Source organism: Engystomops pustulosus, chromosome 6 (genome assembly GCF_040894005.1).
Source record: "Engystomops pustulosus chromosome 6, aEngPut4.maternal, whole genome shotgun sequence".
Classification (NCBI taxonomy): domain Eukaryota; kingdom Metazoa; phylum Chordata; class Amphibia; order Anura; family Leptodactylidae; genus Engystomops; species Engystomops pustulosus.
Window position 1 is genome coordinate 164,913,333 of NC_092416.1, and position 19,378 is coordinate 164,932,710.

General features: G+C 44.1%; 1 protein-coding gene across 1 annotated transcript in view; it reads left to right on the forward strand.

Moving 5' to 3' along the window:
- The first annotated feature begins 338 nt into the window (after positions 1-338).
- The window catches only part of SNTA1 (syntrophin alpha 1), a 37,894-nt gene continuing 18,854 nt past the window's right edge, over positions 339-19,378 (forward strand). The window contains exons 1-2 of the mRNA XM_072112203.1: positions 339-664; positions 10,056-10,241. Of these exons, the coding sequence (XP_071968304.1) occupies positions 409-664; positions 10,056-10,241 (442 nt within the window). The 5' untranslated portion in view covers positions 339-408. The remainder of the gene's footprint in view (positions 665-10,055; positions 10,242-19,378) is intronic.

Genomic DNA, 19,378 nt, shown 5'->3' on the forward strand with positions numbered 1-19,378 from the left:
ACATAAAAGCAAGGCACAGACCCTTACCACCGGTTATATTATGTCTGCCCACTTTGTTGCCAGTTTTCGCACTCAGCTAGCCACCTTATATAGAAGTGTAAGGTTAGTGCCTCCTGTTTTGTGTCTGGTGAAACTTTGTATCAATTGTATTCTATTTGTATCGATTGCATTTGTTACTAATAGTATAGATGAATAATAAAGTGGCTGAATGAGAAGTCAGCTCCAGCACTGTCAGTGTGGGTGTGGGTGGCAGTATTTGGGTATGGGAGGATAGCAGGGCGGTTCCAGCAATGTGTAGCACCAGCCCAGGGAGGTCTTCCTCCTATCCCCCCTCCTTCTCCCTCCCTAGCCGGAGAGATTTCCCTCCTGCTACTCTTCTTCCAGCAGTCCTCTCCGGGCACAGTGACCATGGCTTCCCCTGCCAGGGCTCACAGGAGTGGGCTGCTGGAGCTCAGAAGTCCTGGGGAGCGCTGGCTCAGGATACTTCTTCTGCTTGGGGAAGAGACTCTAAGCTTCACTCCAGAACCAGAACCTGGGGCCCCAGAAGAGAGAACAGTGAATGGGGGCGAATCCACAGGGGGTGTCCCGGAGTCAATTATCAACCTGCGCAGGACGGTGAGGGTCGTCAAGCAGGACGCAGGGGGACTGGGCGTCAGCATCAAGGGTAAGTGCCATCTGTCACTTGTAGGCACGGGTTGTAGTTATGAAAGAGTAAACCAAGTCTTTATACAGAATTCCTAATAATTCTGGTTCTGGTAACTTAATAGAATGTCGAAATATACTAAATAATACACAAAAGAAACCGAGAATAACTATACTAGAGTATTTGTTCTATGGGAGGTGACCCCAATATGAGCTATATGATGGCTGGTTACCCTAATATATTCCCGCTATATACTCTTCCTATACTGGGTGTAACTAGACAGCTCCGAGGATTGTCCCAGTACTGAACACCAAATTAAATGACCCAAAATCTGTAAACTGACACCCGGCCGTGGTAATATGTACGCATTGCATGACAGCTAACGTGCCAAAAGATCTGGACTTTTATTAGGCTTAACTTAAGAGCACCGACGTTTTATGGAAGAATGATATAAGACGCTGGGATAAAGACGGCAAAGTGGAATATACAATTTTTTTAAAATAACTATTTGATTTGAGAAAAATCGTTCTGCCGTAAGTTATTCCATCTACAAGTTGGTGCCAGACGCCTCGCCTGGGGCGGCCTCTCACCCTAGAGAACCCGAGGTTCAGGTGTTGATGAAATCCATCATGTCCGACCCTCGCTTTCCCTGACACCATCTGTCGCAGAGAGAATTGGGAGGTCCCCATCTCCTTCAGTCTGGTCATGTGTTTGGCAATTTGATGGGTGTATCAGTGTTTTGTTGTTTCCATGATTTTGGGACACTTATTATAATGGATCATAAGTTGCTCTGTGGACTGGCACAGTACCAGCTTTTCCTGACCTGTGGCTAAGAACAGCAAATGTTTTCCCTATGAGGGGTGACTAGTTCGAGTCCCCACCTAAAAGAGATTATTGTTGGACAACCATTTAGATTTAACCACTAAAATCCCTGTATATGGTCGGTGACGTACAGTAGCTCCATATTCTCATTCCCAGGGCAAGCGCCAGCACTGGGTGCACCTAGGCAAGTGCCAGGCCCAGGGCTCCTGGGGTGGCCCACATAAGGCTGTACATAAGGAATCCATGGGGTAAGGGGCTGTATATAAAATAACCACAAGGGGGCTGTATATAAAATAACCACAAGGGGCTGTATATAAAATAACCATGAGGGGCTGTATATAAAATAACCATGAGGGGCTGTATATAAAATAACCATGAGGGGTCTGTATATAAAATAACCATGAGGGGCTGTATATAAAATAACCATGAGGTGGCTTTATCTAATGAATCCATAAGGGTTAAGGGGGGGTTATATAAAATAACCATGAGAGGGCTGTCTGGGATGATAAACTGGGGAACAGTTTAGGGAACAGGAGACTGTTTTGGTTTATGAATTTTTAATGCCACCACAAGAGTTCACTGCAAAGGGGCCCACTGAGGCTCTGTCACCTGGGGGCCTAGTGAAACATGGAGCCGACCCTTGCAACCTTGGTGGTAATAAACACCCAATTCCTCAATGGTGCCAGTCATATGCGTGTACTAAAGGGGTACACGAAAGTAAAAGAGTTCTCCAGGCATCAATAAAGTAATAAATGGTCATTGCTGATCTTGGGACTCTCCTTATCCCTGATGACTCCACTTCCTGGGTGGGACCTGACACCACAGGAAATGCTAGGAGTGAGTGCTCAGCCAATCAGTTAATGAGGTGTGTCATTGCTCCAACCAGCGATTGGCTGAGCGCTTTCCATGTTGTCAGAAGACACACAGGAAGTGGAGTGAGGCAGGGACTGGCAGTTGCCTTAAGGATTATTATGCTTGTGGCTTCCTGTAGAGCCCCTTTACTTATAATTTTACTTTTTTGGAAAACCCCTTTAAAGGAAATCAACCGTCAAAACCAAACACGATAAACCAAGAACACTTACTTATCGATCCAGACACCGTGGCTGTGGTAATATTCTTATATTTGTTTTACATTACCTTCTTCCTTCTAAAATAAACTGTTAAAATTATGCTAATGAGCCAGACGGGCATGGGGGGGGGGGGGCTTAACAGAGCCCCTCAGTGCTGTATCTTCAAAGACTGTTACACTGTGCAGGAGCACTTCTTCCTAACACTGCATGCTGCTGCCCTGAATATATATATACCAGGAAGAGAGAGGGGGAAGTGCTGAGGGAGCAGGAGTGAGGGTGAGATAGTGTAACACAAGACAGTGTCAGGCTTCATAGATAGAGAGTGAAGTGGCTATATACGTGCTTCATCTTTCCATGGCAAGCTGGATGAACTTAAATTGGAAAGAGTAGGCCTCGGACAGACACTTTGGAAATCAAAAAGAATCAAAACTGACCCACAAAACACTCAAAAAACCTTTCCCATTGGCCGGTGTTATTTTGTTTACGGGTAAATGATTGAAGATTTCTGAAATATCATAACTTTGCGCTTTGTCAGAGCAGACTGAAATCTTGTGCCATGTGTGCCCGGCTTACAGAGCGGAGTATCCTACCGGGGCATCGCCTATAAATAAATAAAGACAGAAAGTGGAACATTAAGAGCACATTCCTGCGTCCAGTCACTATCACAAGGCTGCTGATTATCAGGCCTCCGGGGGAAGGGAGGGGACAGGACTACGCTTCTTGATAAATCTCATGCTGTTTTTGGAGCAGGGGAGGGGTGGGTTTCGATCTAAACTTTGATAAACAGCCATGGCTATTACACCACCCGAGAGGTGATGGGGACAGAATGACAAGTAAGGGCATTCTCTGCCCGCTGTGCCAGTCACTATCCCTGCGCTGCCAGTTTGGGGACAATGGGGAGAGTCGTGACTTTCATAGATCTGGTTACCATACTTGTAAAAGTCACAGGGGGTATGAGATTCAGCGCTCTGTGCTTGGGAACTTCCCACACCGTGATATTGGGTATCCTGGGAGGTGTGGCACTTTGGGTCATCTCATGTTCTGCAGCACTCCCTCCTCCTCCTCCATGGCTTGGCATGCCGGATCCTTGCGGGTACCCCTGTGATAGTATTATTCCAAGGGGCCAGCTTAATGTTCTCAATACTCTGTGCTAATTAGGAACTTAGATTTAACCCTTTGATACCTCCAGGACCCAAATAATAATAATCTTTATTTATATAGCGTCATCATTTATCGCAGCAGTGTGAGGGTTAATCTCTGTAGAGTTACATAACACTGTGACGTTACAACTTCTGCATTCGCCGAAGCCTGTAAAATAATATATTTAAATATCATAAAGTTCTGCTAAAAAAAGGATTGTGTGCGCAGCTGCCGCTGACTTTGGTATAGTAAGTGTACGAGTCCAGGATTAGCCCCTTGTTCACACTGGGGGGGCTGAATGGGATTCAGGTGGTCACATAGCAAATGGTTATGACAATTCTGTAGACAATTTGCAACAATGACCATATGGGGATTGTACAGTGTACAGGGCGAGAAGCAGCTCTATCATCAGTGCATTGAGTGATGAATGTGAATATGAACTGAGTTGCAGTTCCTCATCCATCCACTAAACTTTGTATGGCGCTGTCTGCATTCATATGTGTACGCTTTCCAAGTCCGACTGATTTTAGGTGATTGTGAGAAGGTTGGTTATCGGACCCGCACCAATCTTATTTTGAAGACAGAAGCGAAGTTTAGGACAACCCCTTTAGCTTAAGACAAACGATAGAGAAGACCTCACCTGCTATGTTGTTAATAAGGTTGCGGTGTTATTTACACTGCTAAATTAATGGAGTCACATTTTAATATCTGCCTTTGTCGCCCCCCCCCCCCCCCCCTCTCTTCATCTGATGAAAGTAGATACTAAACTCAACAGAATCGGGATTACCTAGTCTGTTGCATTTTCTGATACTTGCCAGGATTAAAGGGGTCTCTCTGGAGGTTGAATAACATGGCTGCTTCTTCTCCTCTCCTGACCATGGGTAGGGTATGGTATTGCAATTAAGCTCCATTCTTCTCTATACAGCTGAGCTGCAATACCAGCAACAGCCATGGTCAGGTGTGGCGCTGTTTTTGAAGAAAGCAACCAAGTTTTTTCATCTCCAGCTTGGTAAACCTGGGACACTTACTCATAGTGACTGTGACTGTGGTAATCTTCATATATTTATTATACATGGCCTCCATCCTTCTAAAATCAATGTTTTAAATTATGCTAATGAGTTGTTACGTACTGGGAGTGTTACCAGAGGCCCTCAGTGCTGTAGCTTTACAGGTCGTTATACTGTTTCCGCATCCTGCCTGCTCCCTCTGCACTTCTCTCTTTCTCTTTTCCTGATGGTATCTTACACAGTGGGAGGGGGGAAGTGCTCCTGCACAGTGTAACAGCCTGTAAATCTGCTCTAGTAAGACCCCCAGATCCCTTCCGGCTCATTTGCATACTTATAAAAGTTGATTTTAGTAGGAAGGTGGCCATGTTAAAGAAATATAAGAATATGACCACAGTCCCGATGCCTGCATCTATAAGTGTCCCTAGTTTATCACGATGGATTTTGTGGGTAGATTTCCTTTAAGGGTAAGTTACCTGTATATAATTGTTAAATCTAAAAATCAACAAATTTAAAATGTAAGAAATTCAGCTGGAGGGGAAAGGTTTGGAATTTCTGTGCTTGTTGTGTTGTCCTCCAGAAGTTTTTGCTATTTATCTTTAAGATCGTCCAATATTGAGCAAACTCAAAAAACAAGGAGAATTACGAGGAATGTTCCATTAAAATTCCTAGGACGGTCACAATGAGTCATTCCTCAGGACAGAAGATGAAAACATAACTGTTGTGGTCACCGAATCCACTGCTTGTTTTAGAAGGTGGGAGATGGTGATCATAGAAGGACGAGGTTCTTCCATAACGTGAGATCTTATCATCACGGATCCATCATAGTGGCGACTACCCAAAGTGTTCCTAATGTCACGTCTGCCCGGAGATGTGAAGAAGAAATCTCAGGCATGTTCCTACCAGTTGTATTCTCCACCACTGTGAGCTCTGCCTGCCAGAGAACGACTGTGCCCAAAATAGCACAAGCTCGCATGTCGAATTTAGTTGAAGTCTGTCGCTGTCCTTCTAAATGGTTCTGAGGCATGCTTCAAGAGGCCAACAATCCCTCCCAGGACCCAAGTATTCCCGGGTCTGTGACATCTATAATATATGATCACTCCAAGACAGGAGAAAGTCACCATGGCTCCGGGGAGATACCAGCCGAATTCTTCCAGGCCATACTATGTATCACCAGAAGCAAAGATATATTATAATAAAACATCAAAACTATGTAAAAATAGATGCACACAACAGAAAATATTGTAAAAGTAACACAAATAGAACTGTAATGTAATAAATATTTAATAGTTAGAAGAATAAAGCAACAAAATAAACTAAAACATAATAGTATATTGATATAGAACATATTAGAGAAAAGCTATAATCAAAATTAAGCATGATAAACCAGGTGCACCTACTCATAGATCAACTCTTAAAAGTATGCTAATGAGTCTGTAGGGCTCTGGGGTGTTACAAGAGCCCCTCCGTGCTTTGCCTTCACAGACTGTTACATTGTGCAGGAACAGGTCTCACCTTTCCCACTTGCTCCCTCAGGACTTCCCCCTACCCTCAACCTGCTGTTATCTCACACAGAGGTAGGGGGAAATTTGCCTGCACAGTGTAACAGCCTGTGAACCTATAACACGGAGGGGCACTAGTAAAACCCCAAGAGTCCTTTGGCTCATTAACATAATTTTTAAATTTGATTTTAGAAGGCAGGAGGCCATGGATAACACGTAGCTCACGCGCCCGAGTTCCTGCATGTGTAGCTTCTGCGCCGAGGTCCTCGGACATCGTCAGGAAACCCGACGAAAATGTGCTCTGCGGACCCTTAGTAAATGAGCCTCAGTCTCTCTTTTGTTGAATGATGATAATTTTCATGTGCCAATAAAAATCAATGTTTCTAGTTTCTTTCAGACACGGTTGAAAGGTAGAGGATCGTGTTTGACTTCAGTAAGGGTTGTCTTCTTTGTTGGACCAAACTGGCCTCAGATAGAAGAGGTCACAACTTTTTGTTTCCAATCTCTTAGGTCAGTTTGGTCCGACAAACTTGTGGTATTTTTGGGATTTCAGTTCAGCAGCTGTGCATTCAGGCCTCTGACACGAAACAAGCTTTTTGAAACAAACTTACGCTTGTAAGGCCGCACTTAGAAGTAAGGTCTGAGGTCTGGATTGAAAGCTTCCAGTGCCTGGCTAGCTGAAGGTGATATTTCTTAGTATTTTCTAGACCAGTGGTCCCCAAACCCCAAACTTTTTGTAACCATGGACTGACTGCACACGAAAAATGATGGCTCCTCACGATCCCTGGAAAAAAAATTGCACGCTCCGTTCTTATAGGGTTATTCCCACAAAGACAAGATTCTTAAATATACTCATGGTAGCAAAATTACCCATTCTCTATTTCACTATTTTTAACAAAAAAACAGAATTTTAAAAATATCACTCTACCTGTCTCTAGCAGTTATGGTGTACACAATTTTGGATGCACCTGGATACAGGCGTAAATCTTCTGACTATGGATGGAGTCTTCTCATGAATAGCTTCTCCTGTATGCACGCTACAGTGCTCTCTGCCTCCTGCTCCCCCCCCCCCCCTGCATTACAAGACCACTTTAGACACAGGCACTTCCTGCTGGCAAGCAGCAGTGTGCAGAGACTTACTTTATAAGCTACATAGAGATAAGGTCTTTATCCAGGAAAGGGGGGGGGGGGGGGAGGAATATAGCAGAGCTTACTCTGTGTGTGTTATAGGGAAGTTAGCAAAGCTGAGTGTGTCATTGTGTTTTATATCAATCTCATTATCTCTGATCTGTCTCATCTCTTTTTTTTGTATGTATCAGATACTAGTGCATGTTCACAACCTAAATAAAAGTGTAGATAAACCCGTACCCTGATCATCTAAGCACATTGTCAGCTCACAGCATCTGACAGGAATCATGAAGTGTCTGCTTAGAAAGTCCTGGAATCTTACGCTCTGCAATCTTACACTGACCATCACTGGGTGATAGGAGCTAAAACAGCAATAAAACTTAGTAAAATAAGTAAAAATGGATCTTTATTGCGTAAACATCCCTGGGGGATTAAAATTTGAGAACTTTCTTCCATGGGCAAACTACCTCGCCTCTCGTCCTGTACCCCTGGTGTTCCCAAAACTTTAATGCCATTGTTTAATGAGTTCCATACTGTCTCTATGCACCTAAACTTTCTAAGTTACCCATCACCTTCCATTCTCCCAACCGTAGGGCTAGATCCGGATATGTTCACAAGTCTCTACCCTTAGCTGGTGAACTTACAGCTAGCCTAGGAACTTTACTCTGGATGTGCAGCCACTGTAAGGAGTGAGACCAGAATGAACTAATGATCCTGACATTTGGAGGGGTCAGCTGCTCGCACATAGCCGTGGCATGCTTAGGAAGTCAGAGCCGCTGGTCCTACAGAACGTGACTGAGATCTGCAGTGTAAGTGGTTTGTCGGTGTAAGCGCCATTGTGCTCTGATACTTGTGACATGCTTGATGAATGTCAGGGCGGCCGATGGAAGTCTGGGCATACTATGTCTCTTTGTGCCTTTAGCCTATGAAATATTAATGCTGCTCTTAAATATTAATATAAAAAATGCTTTCATATCAAATACCTCTAATTTGCTCTGCATTTTTTAGGTGGATTGTTAAAGCCTTTTAAGGGTCTTTGCAAACATGGATAAATTTAGCGCTGACTCTGCCCGGGGGGTTGGGTACTGATCCTACACTTTTCATTCTAAGTGGATGTTTAGTGACTAAAAAGCACAAGAAATGTGGCCCCTTTTGAATACTGATCTTCATCTGCCATTACACATTGCAAAATACACTTTCTCCAAGTAAAGGTGACTGAGGTGCAATACAAGAGAGAGGGGTGCAGTGTTTTAGGGTGCGTTCACACGTGTGGCATTTACATTGCATTTTGAAACATACTTCAACAGCCATGGAGAGGAACTCTGCCTAATAGCATGGTGTTAAAATGAGGTTAACAATGTGAACGATGTTGACACAATGGGGCACATTTACTTACCCGGTCCAGTCACGATCCCGCGGGGTATTGTCCGACACTGATTCGGGTTCTGCCGGGATTCACTAAGGTCCGCGCACCCGATATCCAGCAGGTGTCGCTGCTGCGCCGAGGTCCGTCGGAGTTCACCTTCTTCATCCCGCTGCATGTAAGTGCTTGATCTTGCGACACAAATTCTTTTTTAAATTCCGCAGTTTTTCCGAATCCGTCGGGTTGTCTGATGGCCACGCCCCCCGAGTTCGCGTGAAAGCCGGCGCTGATGCGACACACTCTGATCGCGTGCGCCAAAATCCTGGGGCAATTTGGAAAATCCTGGGTCAAAATCCTGGGGCAAATCGGAAATATTCTGGAAACCTGACGAAAGTGCGGCGTTCGGACCCTTAGTAAATGAGCCCCAATGCATTTACATTGCGTTAACATTGCATTCGCAAAAATGCAAAGTTAACACTATGTCAGCCCGATGCAACCAAATGTAAACACAACTTGTGACGCACCATTGTGATCATGAGATTATTAAACATCCAGTTAGAATCACAAAGCTCCTGATTCTGCCATCCCTTCTGCAGGTGGTGCCACCCTGAGGCAAAAGGCTCAACTTACCTCAAAACAGTATCAAATTGTCTCCTTAGCTGTCTTCAACTGGACCCCTGCGGGCTTTTATTGTGTTAAAGCCTTGGCCATTCTGACATACTATAATATTTTAGAGAAATTCTTATCTATACAAATAAGGAATTATTATTATTATTATCTATGAGAGCTTTCTCATGATATTGGTATGGTGGTAAATTCAGATTTTCAGATTCTTTGTAGTTGCCTCTGAAATTTAGAAACCAATGGGCATCGTATGTACGAAAACATTATATTAGGGGGTTGTTTTCCAATCCGTTACCCAGTGGTGGATAATAACATAGGCGGTTTGGGCAGTAGCCCGGGGCCCAAGCCTTCTATGGGGCCCAGTGTCACCCAAATCAGCCAACAAATTTTGTACTTCACCGATGAAATCCTCATACATCTGCTCCTGCTCTCAATACACATGTACACAAGAGCCATTTCAGGACCTTTGAAGGTCCTCCGCAGATTGAAAGCAGACAGAAGGGACACATCCTCCATTCCCCAAGAAGCTGATTCTAGTACCAGATGTAGGAAGTGATTCCAGACTTGTAGGGGCTATATTCTTACAACCCAGGGGCCATGGCATTACCCAATACTATACATTGCATAATTTGGAGACCTGCCTGCTCGCCCCACCCTCCTAATACATGGGTGACAGATGATACAGATTTGAATAACATTTGAATAAGATACGACTTGTACACAGAATTAATGTGACCTTGTGTAATCCTCTTATCACAGGTGGACGGGAAAATAAAATGCCAATTCTCATCTCCAAGATATTCAAAGGCCTGGCTGCCGATCTGACAGGTGCTCTGTATGTGGGCGATGCCATCTTGTCTGTGAATGGAGCTGACCTATCTGAAGCCACCCATGACGATGCCGTACAGGCTCTGAAGAAGACTGGCAAAGAGGTGGTGCTGGAAGGTAAGTACATGGGCTTAGAGCAAAGGGTTCTGGGAATAATGATAAAATGGGTGTAGTAAGGCGATGATGATATGTTACACACTTTTAGGGCGGCATTAGAACTGGATATTTGGTTGTAGTTTAACTCTCCCCTACTGCTATATTGTGGCCAGGAATTCCTCCTGCTATGATGATTCCCTCACAGCTGTTAAGGGAACTTGCACATTCCAGGGATGATGGGAGGGGAACGTGGGAGGTGAAGAACTGGAACGCAAAGCGCTGCACCCGAGGATCACACACAGGAAAGATATTATATCATATACAAATATGACTGATCACAACCCATATAGATCCATGGGGGAGATTTAGCAGAAGTTTCCGAGGTTAAACCGTTCAGAGCTTTGCTCTCAGACACTTCTAATAAATCTCCCCCAATTTGTCTATCATATTATAAGACCCCTTCCCTAATAATATAACAGTGGTGTAACTAGAAGCTGATGTGCCCCAGTGCAAAGTCTGTGCCGGGCCCCCGACTATAATGTATGGCCTATACTATAGTAATAGTCTTCACATATGGGAAATTGACACTTTATGGGCCCCCTAAGCCCACTTGGGCCCAGTTGTGACCACACTCTCTACACCCCCTCAAGTTACACCCCTGCATGCAATGATTTCACATGGACTCTGAAATGCAATCCTGCAGTTCGCCTGTGGTGGCGCTGCAGGAGCTCTTGCTCGCCAGCTTCATCACAGATTATGGATGACCCCTGGTGAACCAGACAGAATGGAATACAGTGGAGTCTGATTCTAAATTCAAATTGATTGCTACAGGAAAACCCCCTTTAAGTGGAAATGCAGCTCATCCACTTCTGTGATATTATAGTTTCAGATACATTATTAAACCCTCCAGTTTCCCCTCTATTAGCCCCAATTATGGGGAAATAACTATCTGCTGGGGATAAAGCTGGTTATAGACAGGCACAGGTGGGTGTCCTTTTGCTTGTGCGACTGTACTTTTGTTGATTGCCCCCACAAAGATTTACAAGCATGTATAGATGTCTGCTATATACATCAGGAGCAGTAGCTGAACCATGAGCTGAGTGAGTTAGCCATACATAGGTCGGAAGCCATGTGGAAATACTGAAGCCTGATCCTTCTCAGAGAGAGTTGGGAGACCCCCAAACGATGGGCATCTGGTATCTCCTTGTCGTAGCCAACGTTCATCCAGCTTAAAGATTTTATCTGGGTTCATAAATTCTTTTACTACCCAATAAAGGACTAATAGACACCTCAGTCCTTACCGCCGATCCAGGTGGGACCCTCACCGCTGGCCTCTGTTGGTGTATACAGGGCGAGTGGTTAAGTCACGTCAACAACGTGCACCGGCTACAACCAAAAAGAGACTTGCAACTAATGGAAGTAGCGAAAAACCCAATGTCACTGCTGAACCTCAGTATAGCAATACAGACTGGTGGTGACAGGAGGCGCTGGACCGGAGGTAAGGACCAAGGTGAGTTATTTTTACACAACCTAGGGCCCTTAGTGAAAATGTATGAACCCGAATAACCCCTTTAAGTAAGGCAGATGACTATGACTACATCAAAAGCTAATGGATCTTGTAATGATCAATAATTGATGTACCATAAAAAAATTCCATTTTATGCATTGAGTGGTACCAGGGACTGATACACATGATACAAGGCATATGCTGCATCCCCACAGGGGGCTGACAGCATATGGTGGCAGATATAACCAGGAACTGAGGGGAGTGTCTGGTTTGGTTGTGGCCTACCTGCAGATGTCTCAGTACCAGAGTCCTAGTGTAGGCCTCAACCACATCCATCAGTGCCAGGAGGGTAAAGTGCAATGTCCTTCCACCGGAGCCTGACCTAATGGTTTTGGGAAAGCTGGATTCCCCTGGTAGTTGAGTGGTTGGCTTTGTTGCGGCCTAGCTCTAGACTTGTCACGGTCAAGGTGGAACAGACCTTGTCCATGCGAGGGGAAGACAAAAAGAGGGAAGGCCGCAATATCATAGAGATGTGTGAAGTAGGAATCCCTGGATAGATGTTAGAGTGGAGGCCCATGATGTCAGTTGCAGCAAGGGGTCACATGTGGAGATAAGATAAATAAAAACAGTCTCTTTATTTCAAGACTTCAACCCAGCAGCGGTAACAGGCCAATGAAGTAGAGGTCCTATCTGCCAATGCCCAAAGTAGCTGGTTGGATATAGTCTACTATTGAAGCTCACAGCCAAGACTCTTGGCTTGAGAACCTTGTGGCTTGAGAAGATAGAAGTTGTTTGGGCACCAAGGTTAGGGAAGACCTTAGGTGCATGGTTGCAGCAGACCTGATGGAGGGGGATTACTCTCAGGTAGGAGACAGCAGCAGTAGACTGCTGTCTGCAGGCTGAGTGTCCTCGAAGCAAGGATCAATAACAACTCTCTACTCTATCAGGACTTTAAGAGACCTCTTAGATATCTTCCCTCTGGGTGTGGTTCCAGGCATCCACCAAAAAGGAATCTTGGGGCAGAGCATGGTTGACATTAATCAAACATTAGATATTACTTCAGCTGTACTACTAGTTATCGTCAGTAGATGGCGTCCATACCAAGGTATTATTATATTATTAGAAGAAATAAATATATCATTAAGGCAACTTCATATAAAACCACTTGGAATATAGGATATAGTCAACTGTATTTCACCTACATAACTATGGATCACCTGAAGTGTAAGGGTTTGTAAGGGACCCGTCCAGCAGGCCATTACAGAAGCATGAAGAGTGGGGCAGTGTGAGTGGGGCACTCCCAATGTAGGTGACAGGTACCTGCTAATGGTACAGAGGAGGCCCATGATGTTAGCGACTTAACTAGGGACTCACACTCGGAAACAGAGATGATAAAAAACTCACAGCTGTGCAACTTTACATTCAGATGGCATGCAGGGCTGTCCAGTTGGTTAGCTGAAGTGCAATAAATCCTCTGGATGCAGGATTAGAAATTCACTACCTCAACCTTAGACCAGAGGTCCACTAGGATTTTCCTGGGAGCCAAGTCCTCTCTGCTGCATCTTCAATAACATAATAACCCTTCAATAACATAAATGGATTTAATCATGAATGCTAAAAGCATAGAGCATGTATGTACATCAGTGTGAAGTATTGGAGCAGAACATGAGTCCACCAGCAAAATGGGTCATAACAGAAAGATATGTCACATATACATAGATTAAATCAGCATTCTGTGTTTAAGTCCTATCTCAAGACAGATACTAAGTCATAAGACAATGACCAAGAACCCTAGGGCTGAGCCTATATTTATAGACTTTTGGTGTCAGCCTCTGGAAGGTTCCAGGGAGCTAGCCAATGAACAGCCTTCATGACCTCATTTGAAGATACATTAATTTAAACAAAAAAATCAACTCTTGGGTAGTAAAACAGAATATATATATATACACACACTAATTTCTATGACTAGAATGCAGTCTAGATAAGGAGATTTCTAATGGATCTGAATTTGGAAAAGTTGAGTTGTGTTTCCTAGACAGCTGGATCTCTGAGTTACAGAGCCCAGTAGGGTGATCAGTCTTACTGGGTCCACTCTATTGAGTATCCCAGATTAAAGTTTTGTAATGGCACAACTCTGGGACATTACATATACCGTACCAGGAAGCAGCCCTGATGTTGAACAGATTTTCTTGGTCTTCGATATTGATGTCTGTGGGAGCTGAACTACAGTCCTTTTGCACGGTCAGATTATGGATCCTTCTACTTCTGGCTCCGGCCACTGTGTTTCTCTGATACATACGGCTGCCAAGAACAGATGATCAGTGATGCTAGCTATCTGATATTGGTGGATCTACAGTATATTGTCTGCTGACCATCTTCTCTGAGAAGACCAACCTGCTAGAAGATTACTGAACTAGCCACCAACTTTTCATTAAACCTTGTAGTGAATTTTTATGAACTCTTTAATATGCTTACACTTATCATCTTTCCTTACTAATCTGCTTTTCTATCTGCAATTTCCTGAATTTCGTCTTGCTAACAAGACAGACAGAAGTTCACTATAAGTTCAAGTATAAGATTTCCTAGAGGTCTATGCAGAGGTGAGCAGTGAGGCACAGCACCTAGAACCCCATTCCCTGCAAAGTATAGATAAAGAATGATGGTTACAAATCACACACTGACCTGAAACTGCATTATTCTATATGTAGTAGCCCAGAAGAAAGTATAAAGAGATGGCGCATGTCAGTAACAAAGGAAATGGGAGATCAAGGAAATCTAGTAGATCCGGGCACCGTGGCTGTGGTAATCTTCTTATATTTGTTATCCATGGTCTCCTTCCTTCTAAAATCAACTTTTACAAATTATGCTAATGAATCTGAAGGGCTCCTGGGGGTGTTACCAGAGCCTCTGCAAGAAGAACTTCCTCCTTCCCACTGTGTGCTAAAACCCCCTCTGCTGCAGTGAGATTACGTCAGGAAGAGGAATGTTGAAGAAGCAGGGGGAGGGGGAGACAGTCTAACAGTCTGTAAAGATACAGGACAGAGGGGCTCTGGTAACACGACCCAGAGTATGTATGACTCATTAGCATAATGATAATCATGACATGTTGTCGCAGGATGATCATTCCACGATTACTTGTCTCAGAAAAAGCGATTCTACATCAGTAGTGCATTCTTCAGGTCTGATAACTGTTAGATGATTTGATATATTTTATTATTCAGGACACTGTAATTTCTTTTGGTTATTTTCTCATTAGACAGAATGTTTAGATGGCGCCAAGATCTTGTACCATCACAGAATGTCATGTAGTGGCCACAACGTGCTATAATAGTGACCCACCTAAAGGTCAGTTCCGTTTAGGAGCAAAGTAGGATAAAAATAGGGACATATTTTACAGGTCAGTTCTTTCAAGATCCAAAACCGATCTGCAATAAATAAAGTTGTCCTCATTGCCTGGATATGATGATAACTTGTCAGAACATTGTATAGTTGTGGATTCTGGGTAAACAAAAAACTAGGAGTTTGGAATTTTACAGAAATTTTAACCAACCTCTGAATTGGATGGAATAGGATTTTTTCTTTGTGTTGTATAAGCATTTTTATGATAATCCAGAACTTTTGATAACTATATGCTTCCAGATCGAGTTAATGCTATTAAAATGAAGTCTTCTGTGTACACTGGTCGCATTATATGGAGCATATGTATCCATCTATGCATCTTTTCCATGTATCCATGGACTGTTGACGGACGGTTTAAGATGGCCATGGACCTTGGTCTGTATGAAAATAATAGGGGACACATACTTACCTGTCCTGACGCGTTCCCTGAAAGTGTATTGTCCGACGATAATGCCCTGTGCCGCGATTCAATAAGATCGTGCGCCCGATATCCTGCATGTGTCGCTTCCCCGCTCAGGTCCGACAGAGTTCACCTTCATCTTCCTGGTGCATGTAAGTGTTTGGGCTTGCGACACAATTTGATAAATCCCGCGCTCAGTCCGAATCCGTCGCATCATCCTACGGCACCCTCCCCCCCATTTTCTGTTGCATGAAAGCCAGCGCAGCCACGCCACAATCCGATTGCGTGGGACACAATCCCCAATAATATACCTGTCGCAGAGCGATCCGCGGACCCGTAGTAAATAAGCCCCAATGGGTCCTCCACAAGGCGATAGGGCATTAACAATCTTGGTGGTTGGCTTGGGTGGATATGGGCCCCCTAGAAGTCTTGGGCTATGGGCATCTGCCAAAACCGCCTATGATGAGATAACTCACTACTGACTAACCCACCTGAGAAAATGACTAGTGTGGCCCTTTCTCCATCTAAATACATAACAACCTTGGTGACACATGTGGTCAGATTTATGAATGTGTCGGAAGAGATACGTTGGATATCAACATGCCCAATTCTTTTGCTCTCAAGCTGCCACTGGAGGTGTCTGACCATGCCCCTATACCCGTTAGATAAAAATGATCTGAATCTGTCAAATTTGGTGGCTTCCCATATCTTCTCTTGTCGTGGACAAGTATGAATTCAAACCATGATTCTTATGATTCAGACAAGTGAATGAGAGAGTTGGGAGAGATTGTACATTTGGGACATAACATAACTGAGGTCATGAATCATCCCATAAGAACCTAATGGCAAGTGATAACCTCTAGCTCAGCTCTAACCTTTGCGCCCCACTATGGTCTCAGCATTTGGAATTTGGAACCCCGGTGTAGTCATAGAATCCCTTATGATGACGTCCCGGGGTTAGATACTTATGTCATTATTTTTGTGGATACAATAAAATCATCCTTTACCTCAAATTAACTTCCACCCATATCACGCAGTGGGAGACTGGGAGCCGTGACACTTGTCCAGTGAGCTGTGAACGGCTTAATGATCTGACTCAATGTGGAAGAGCCTAGAGAATTGCATGACTGGCGGAGACCAAGATTTAACTATTTCATGGCGTAACCTAACTTTCCTCTAATACCATGGCCAGTCACCCATTATAAATGTCCCTGAATACCTACAATCTCCTCAAGCATCATTTTATGTATATGTGACATATCTTTCTGGGGTGACCCATTTCGCTGGTGGACTCGTGTTCTGCTCCAATACTTCACACTCATGTACATACATGCTCTATGCTTTTAGCATCCATTATTAAATCCATCATTTTTTTTTCCATGAAAAGCCTCTATGTTGCAAAGATTGATATGTATATACACTATGGGGCACATTTACTAAGGGCTTGGCGCCAGTTTTCTGTCGGACCTTTCACGTTCCTTCTAGTTTAAACTACTTGCACAGTATTTAAGAAGTGTCTGCACCACATATCTGTCGCACGCGTCCGTTTTGTGGTGCGGCTGCACTAGTCTTCACGCGACACAATTTTCTGCACTGTAGGGGACGTTCTGGTGCTCAGTCGGGCCATGCGCCATATTTATCATGCAAAGTGCAACAGAAGTGTGTCACACGCCCCATGTTAAAGTGCAGCAGTGCAGGGGGCGCCAGATTCATGAAGAACGTGCTCTAGAAATACAAATCCTGAATCTGGCGCCACCTGCACACTACACAGGTAACTGCAACGGAACTGTTCTTAGTAAATGTGCCCCAATGGGCTACAGAAACAGTGCAAACTGCACTAGGTTCAGTGCGCCTGCGGACTGTGCAGGGTGCGCCAGATTCTTGAATTGTGGCTCCTGTGCTCCGACAGAGCGCATCAACTTTTTTTTGGTGCTTCATTCAGCGTGATCACCCACATGATCCTCATGTCCCTTCACAAAATTGCCCCCGGGGGAGGGAATGGTGGGGCTCATTACTAGTCTCCCCCGTCATCCAGCAGGGGGTGACGCCCAAGGCGATTTTCTCATTTGCCGAATGGGTGATTTCCCTATAATTTATGGACGGTCCTTCTTTGCTCAATCTATGCTCAATAATCTGTGATGGACCAACTTAAAAAAAAAAATAAAAGTTTTGCCCCACAAGCGTTGTGGGTAACTCAGTTTCTTTCTTTTACATCCCACCGATCTCTTTTTACTCATATTTGGATGTCTCAGAAAATGAAAGAAAGGCTGTGGAAGGTCACATTGTGGAGAGTATCCGGTTTGCCATTTCCACTTCTCTCCCTATAGTTCCTAGACATCGGACCCACATTTTATCACTTACACATTATCACGTCAGGGCAGACAGTAAAAGGCAATTACTCCGCTCCCCTGTGGAGGCCATCCAAAAATAGAGCAGGGCAGCCTGGGGAATTCTAAATTTGACGACGGCTCAGAACTGCCCTGCCGCTGATAAAGAGAGCAATTCCAAAAGTAATATTCTGCAGAATTGTTTTATAAAATGATATTTGTAATTTGAAAAGTGGATTAAAAGCAAAGCCTTCTTAAAGGGGTATTCAGCTCAACTGGAAAACTTTTTAGGACCCAGGGCAAGAAGGAAGAGGCAAAATGTAAATGTTCTCTAGTTCTCTAGTTGTTCGGGATTAGTGATGTCACTGGCTCCATATATCACAGCCATTCACTTATGCTGTAACAAATGAGCCCTCCATGTAGCATTGTGTTTTACAGAAAACATATACCAGACAGGACTCCAGTGTCCAGCAGCAAATCATATATTTCAATGTCTCCGCTTTATGATATCAAGTGTCCAGAAGGCGGCCCCTTCCTGTGCATTGCTATATGCTCTCTGCATCGAAGACTCCCCCAGATCCTCCTCTCTGTCCTTAGTTATGTCTCTACCTTCCAGCCCGGTGGCGCCCAGTCCTTGCATCATATTTTGGTATAATTTCAGAACTCCTCTTGTGTACATGGGATCTACTCCGTGGGATCGGACCAACATACAGGCCCATTTCCACTGGCTGAACACGATCATGCATATTTGGCTTTAACCCACTCTGGCTCCCAGTTGCTATGTCGCTTTGGTAGTTCCACTTTTGGACCTTCACCCAACCATAGGTTCTGGTGGTTAATCTATTGATTAAGGACCAGAGGACAACACAGGTAGTGAAGTCTTCCTACATCTGGTACTAGAATCAGCTTTTTGGGAAATGGATGATGTGGCCCTACTGTGGTCTCAGGACTGTTGGAGGACCTTCAAAGGTCCTGAAATGGCTCTTGTGTACATGTGTATTGAGAGCAGGAACATATGTGTGAGGATGTCATGGGTGTCTCATGGGTGTCTCAGTATAAAATTTGGCTGGTGGATTGGGTGGCCATGAGCCCATTAGAAGGCTTGGGCCCCGGGCTACCACCAAACCAAACCGCTTTTATTATAATCCTCTACTGGTTCTTTTTTCATTTACTATGCATCACTGGGGGCTTTCCATCTTCATGCACCTGTGTAGTTTGCACGTTCTTTCTAGTGCAAAGTCAGACAGAAAACTGGCGCCAGTGCTTTAATAACTGTGGGCCACTGTGTAAAGAGGCAGCATAGAAAGAAGAAAACAGGTGCACCAGCATTATAGCCCCACCCCCAGTGCACCTAGAAACTTATTTGCATAATAATAAAAAAAATAATTTTCTCTCCAACAACAGGTCACTGAAACTTAGGGGGTGCCTTATTCATTGATATTGGTGGATTCCCCTGTTCTGAATATCTATAAGTCACCATGAATATGTGACTAATGAAAGTGCTACAGTGTTTTCCCTGCCTTCC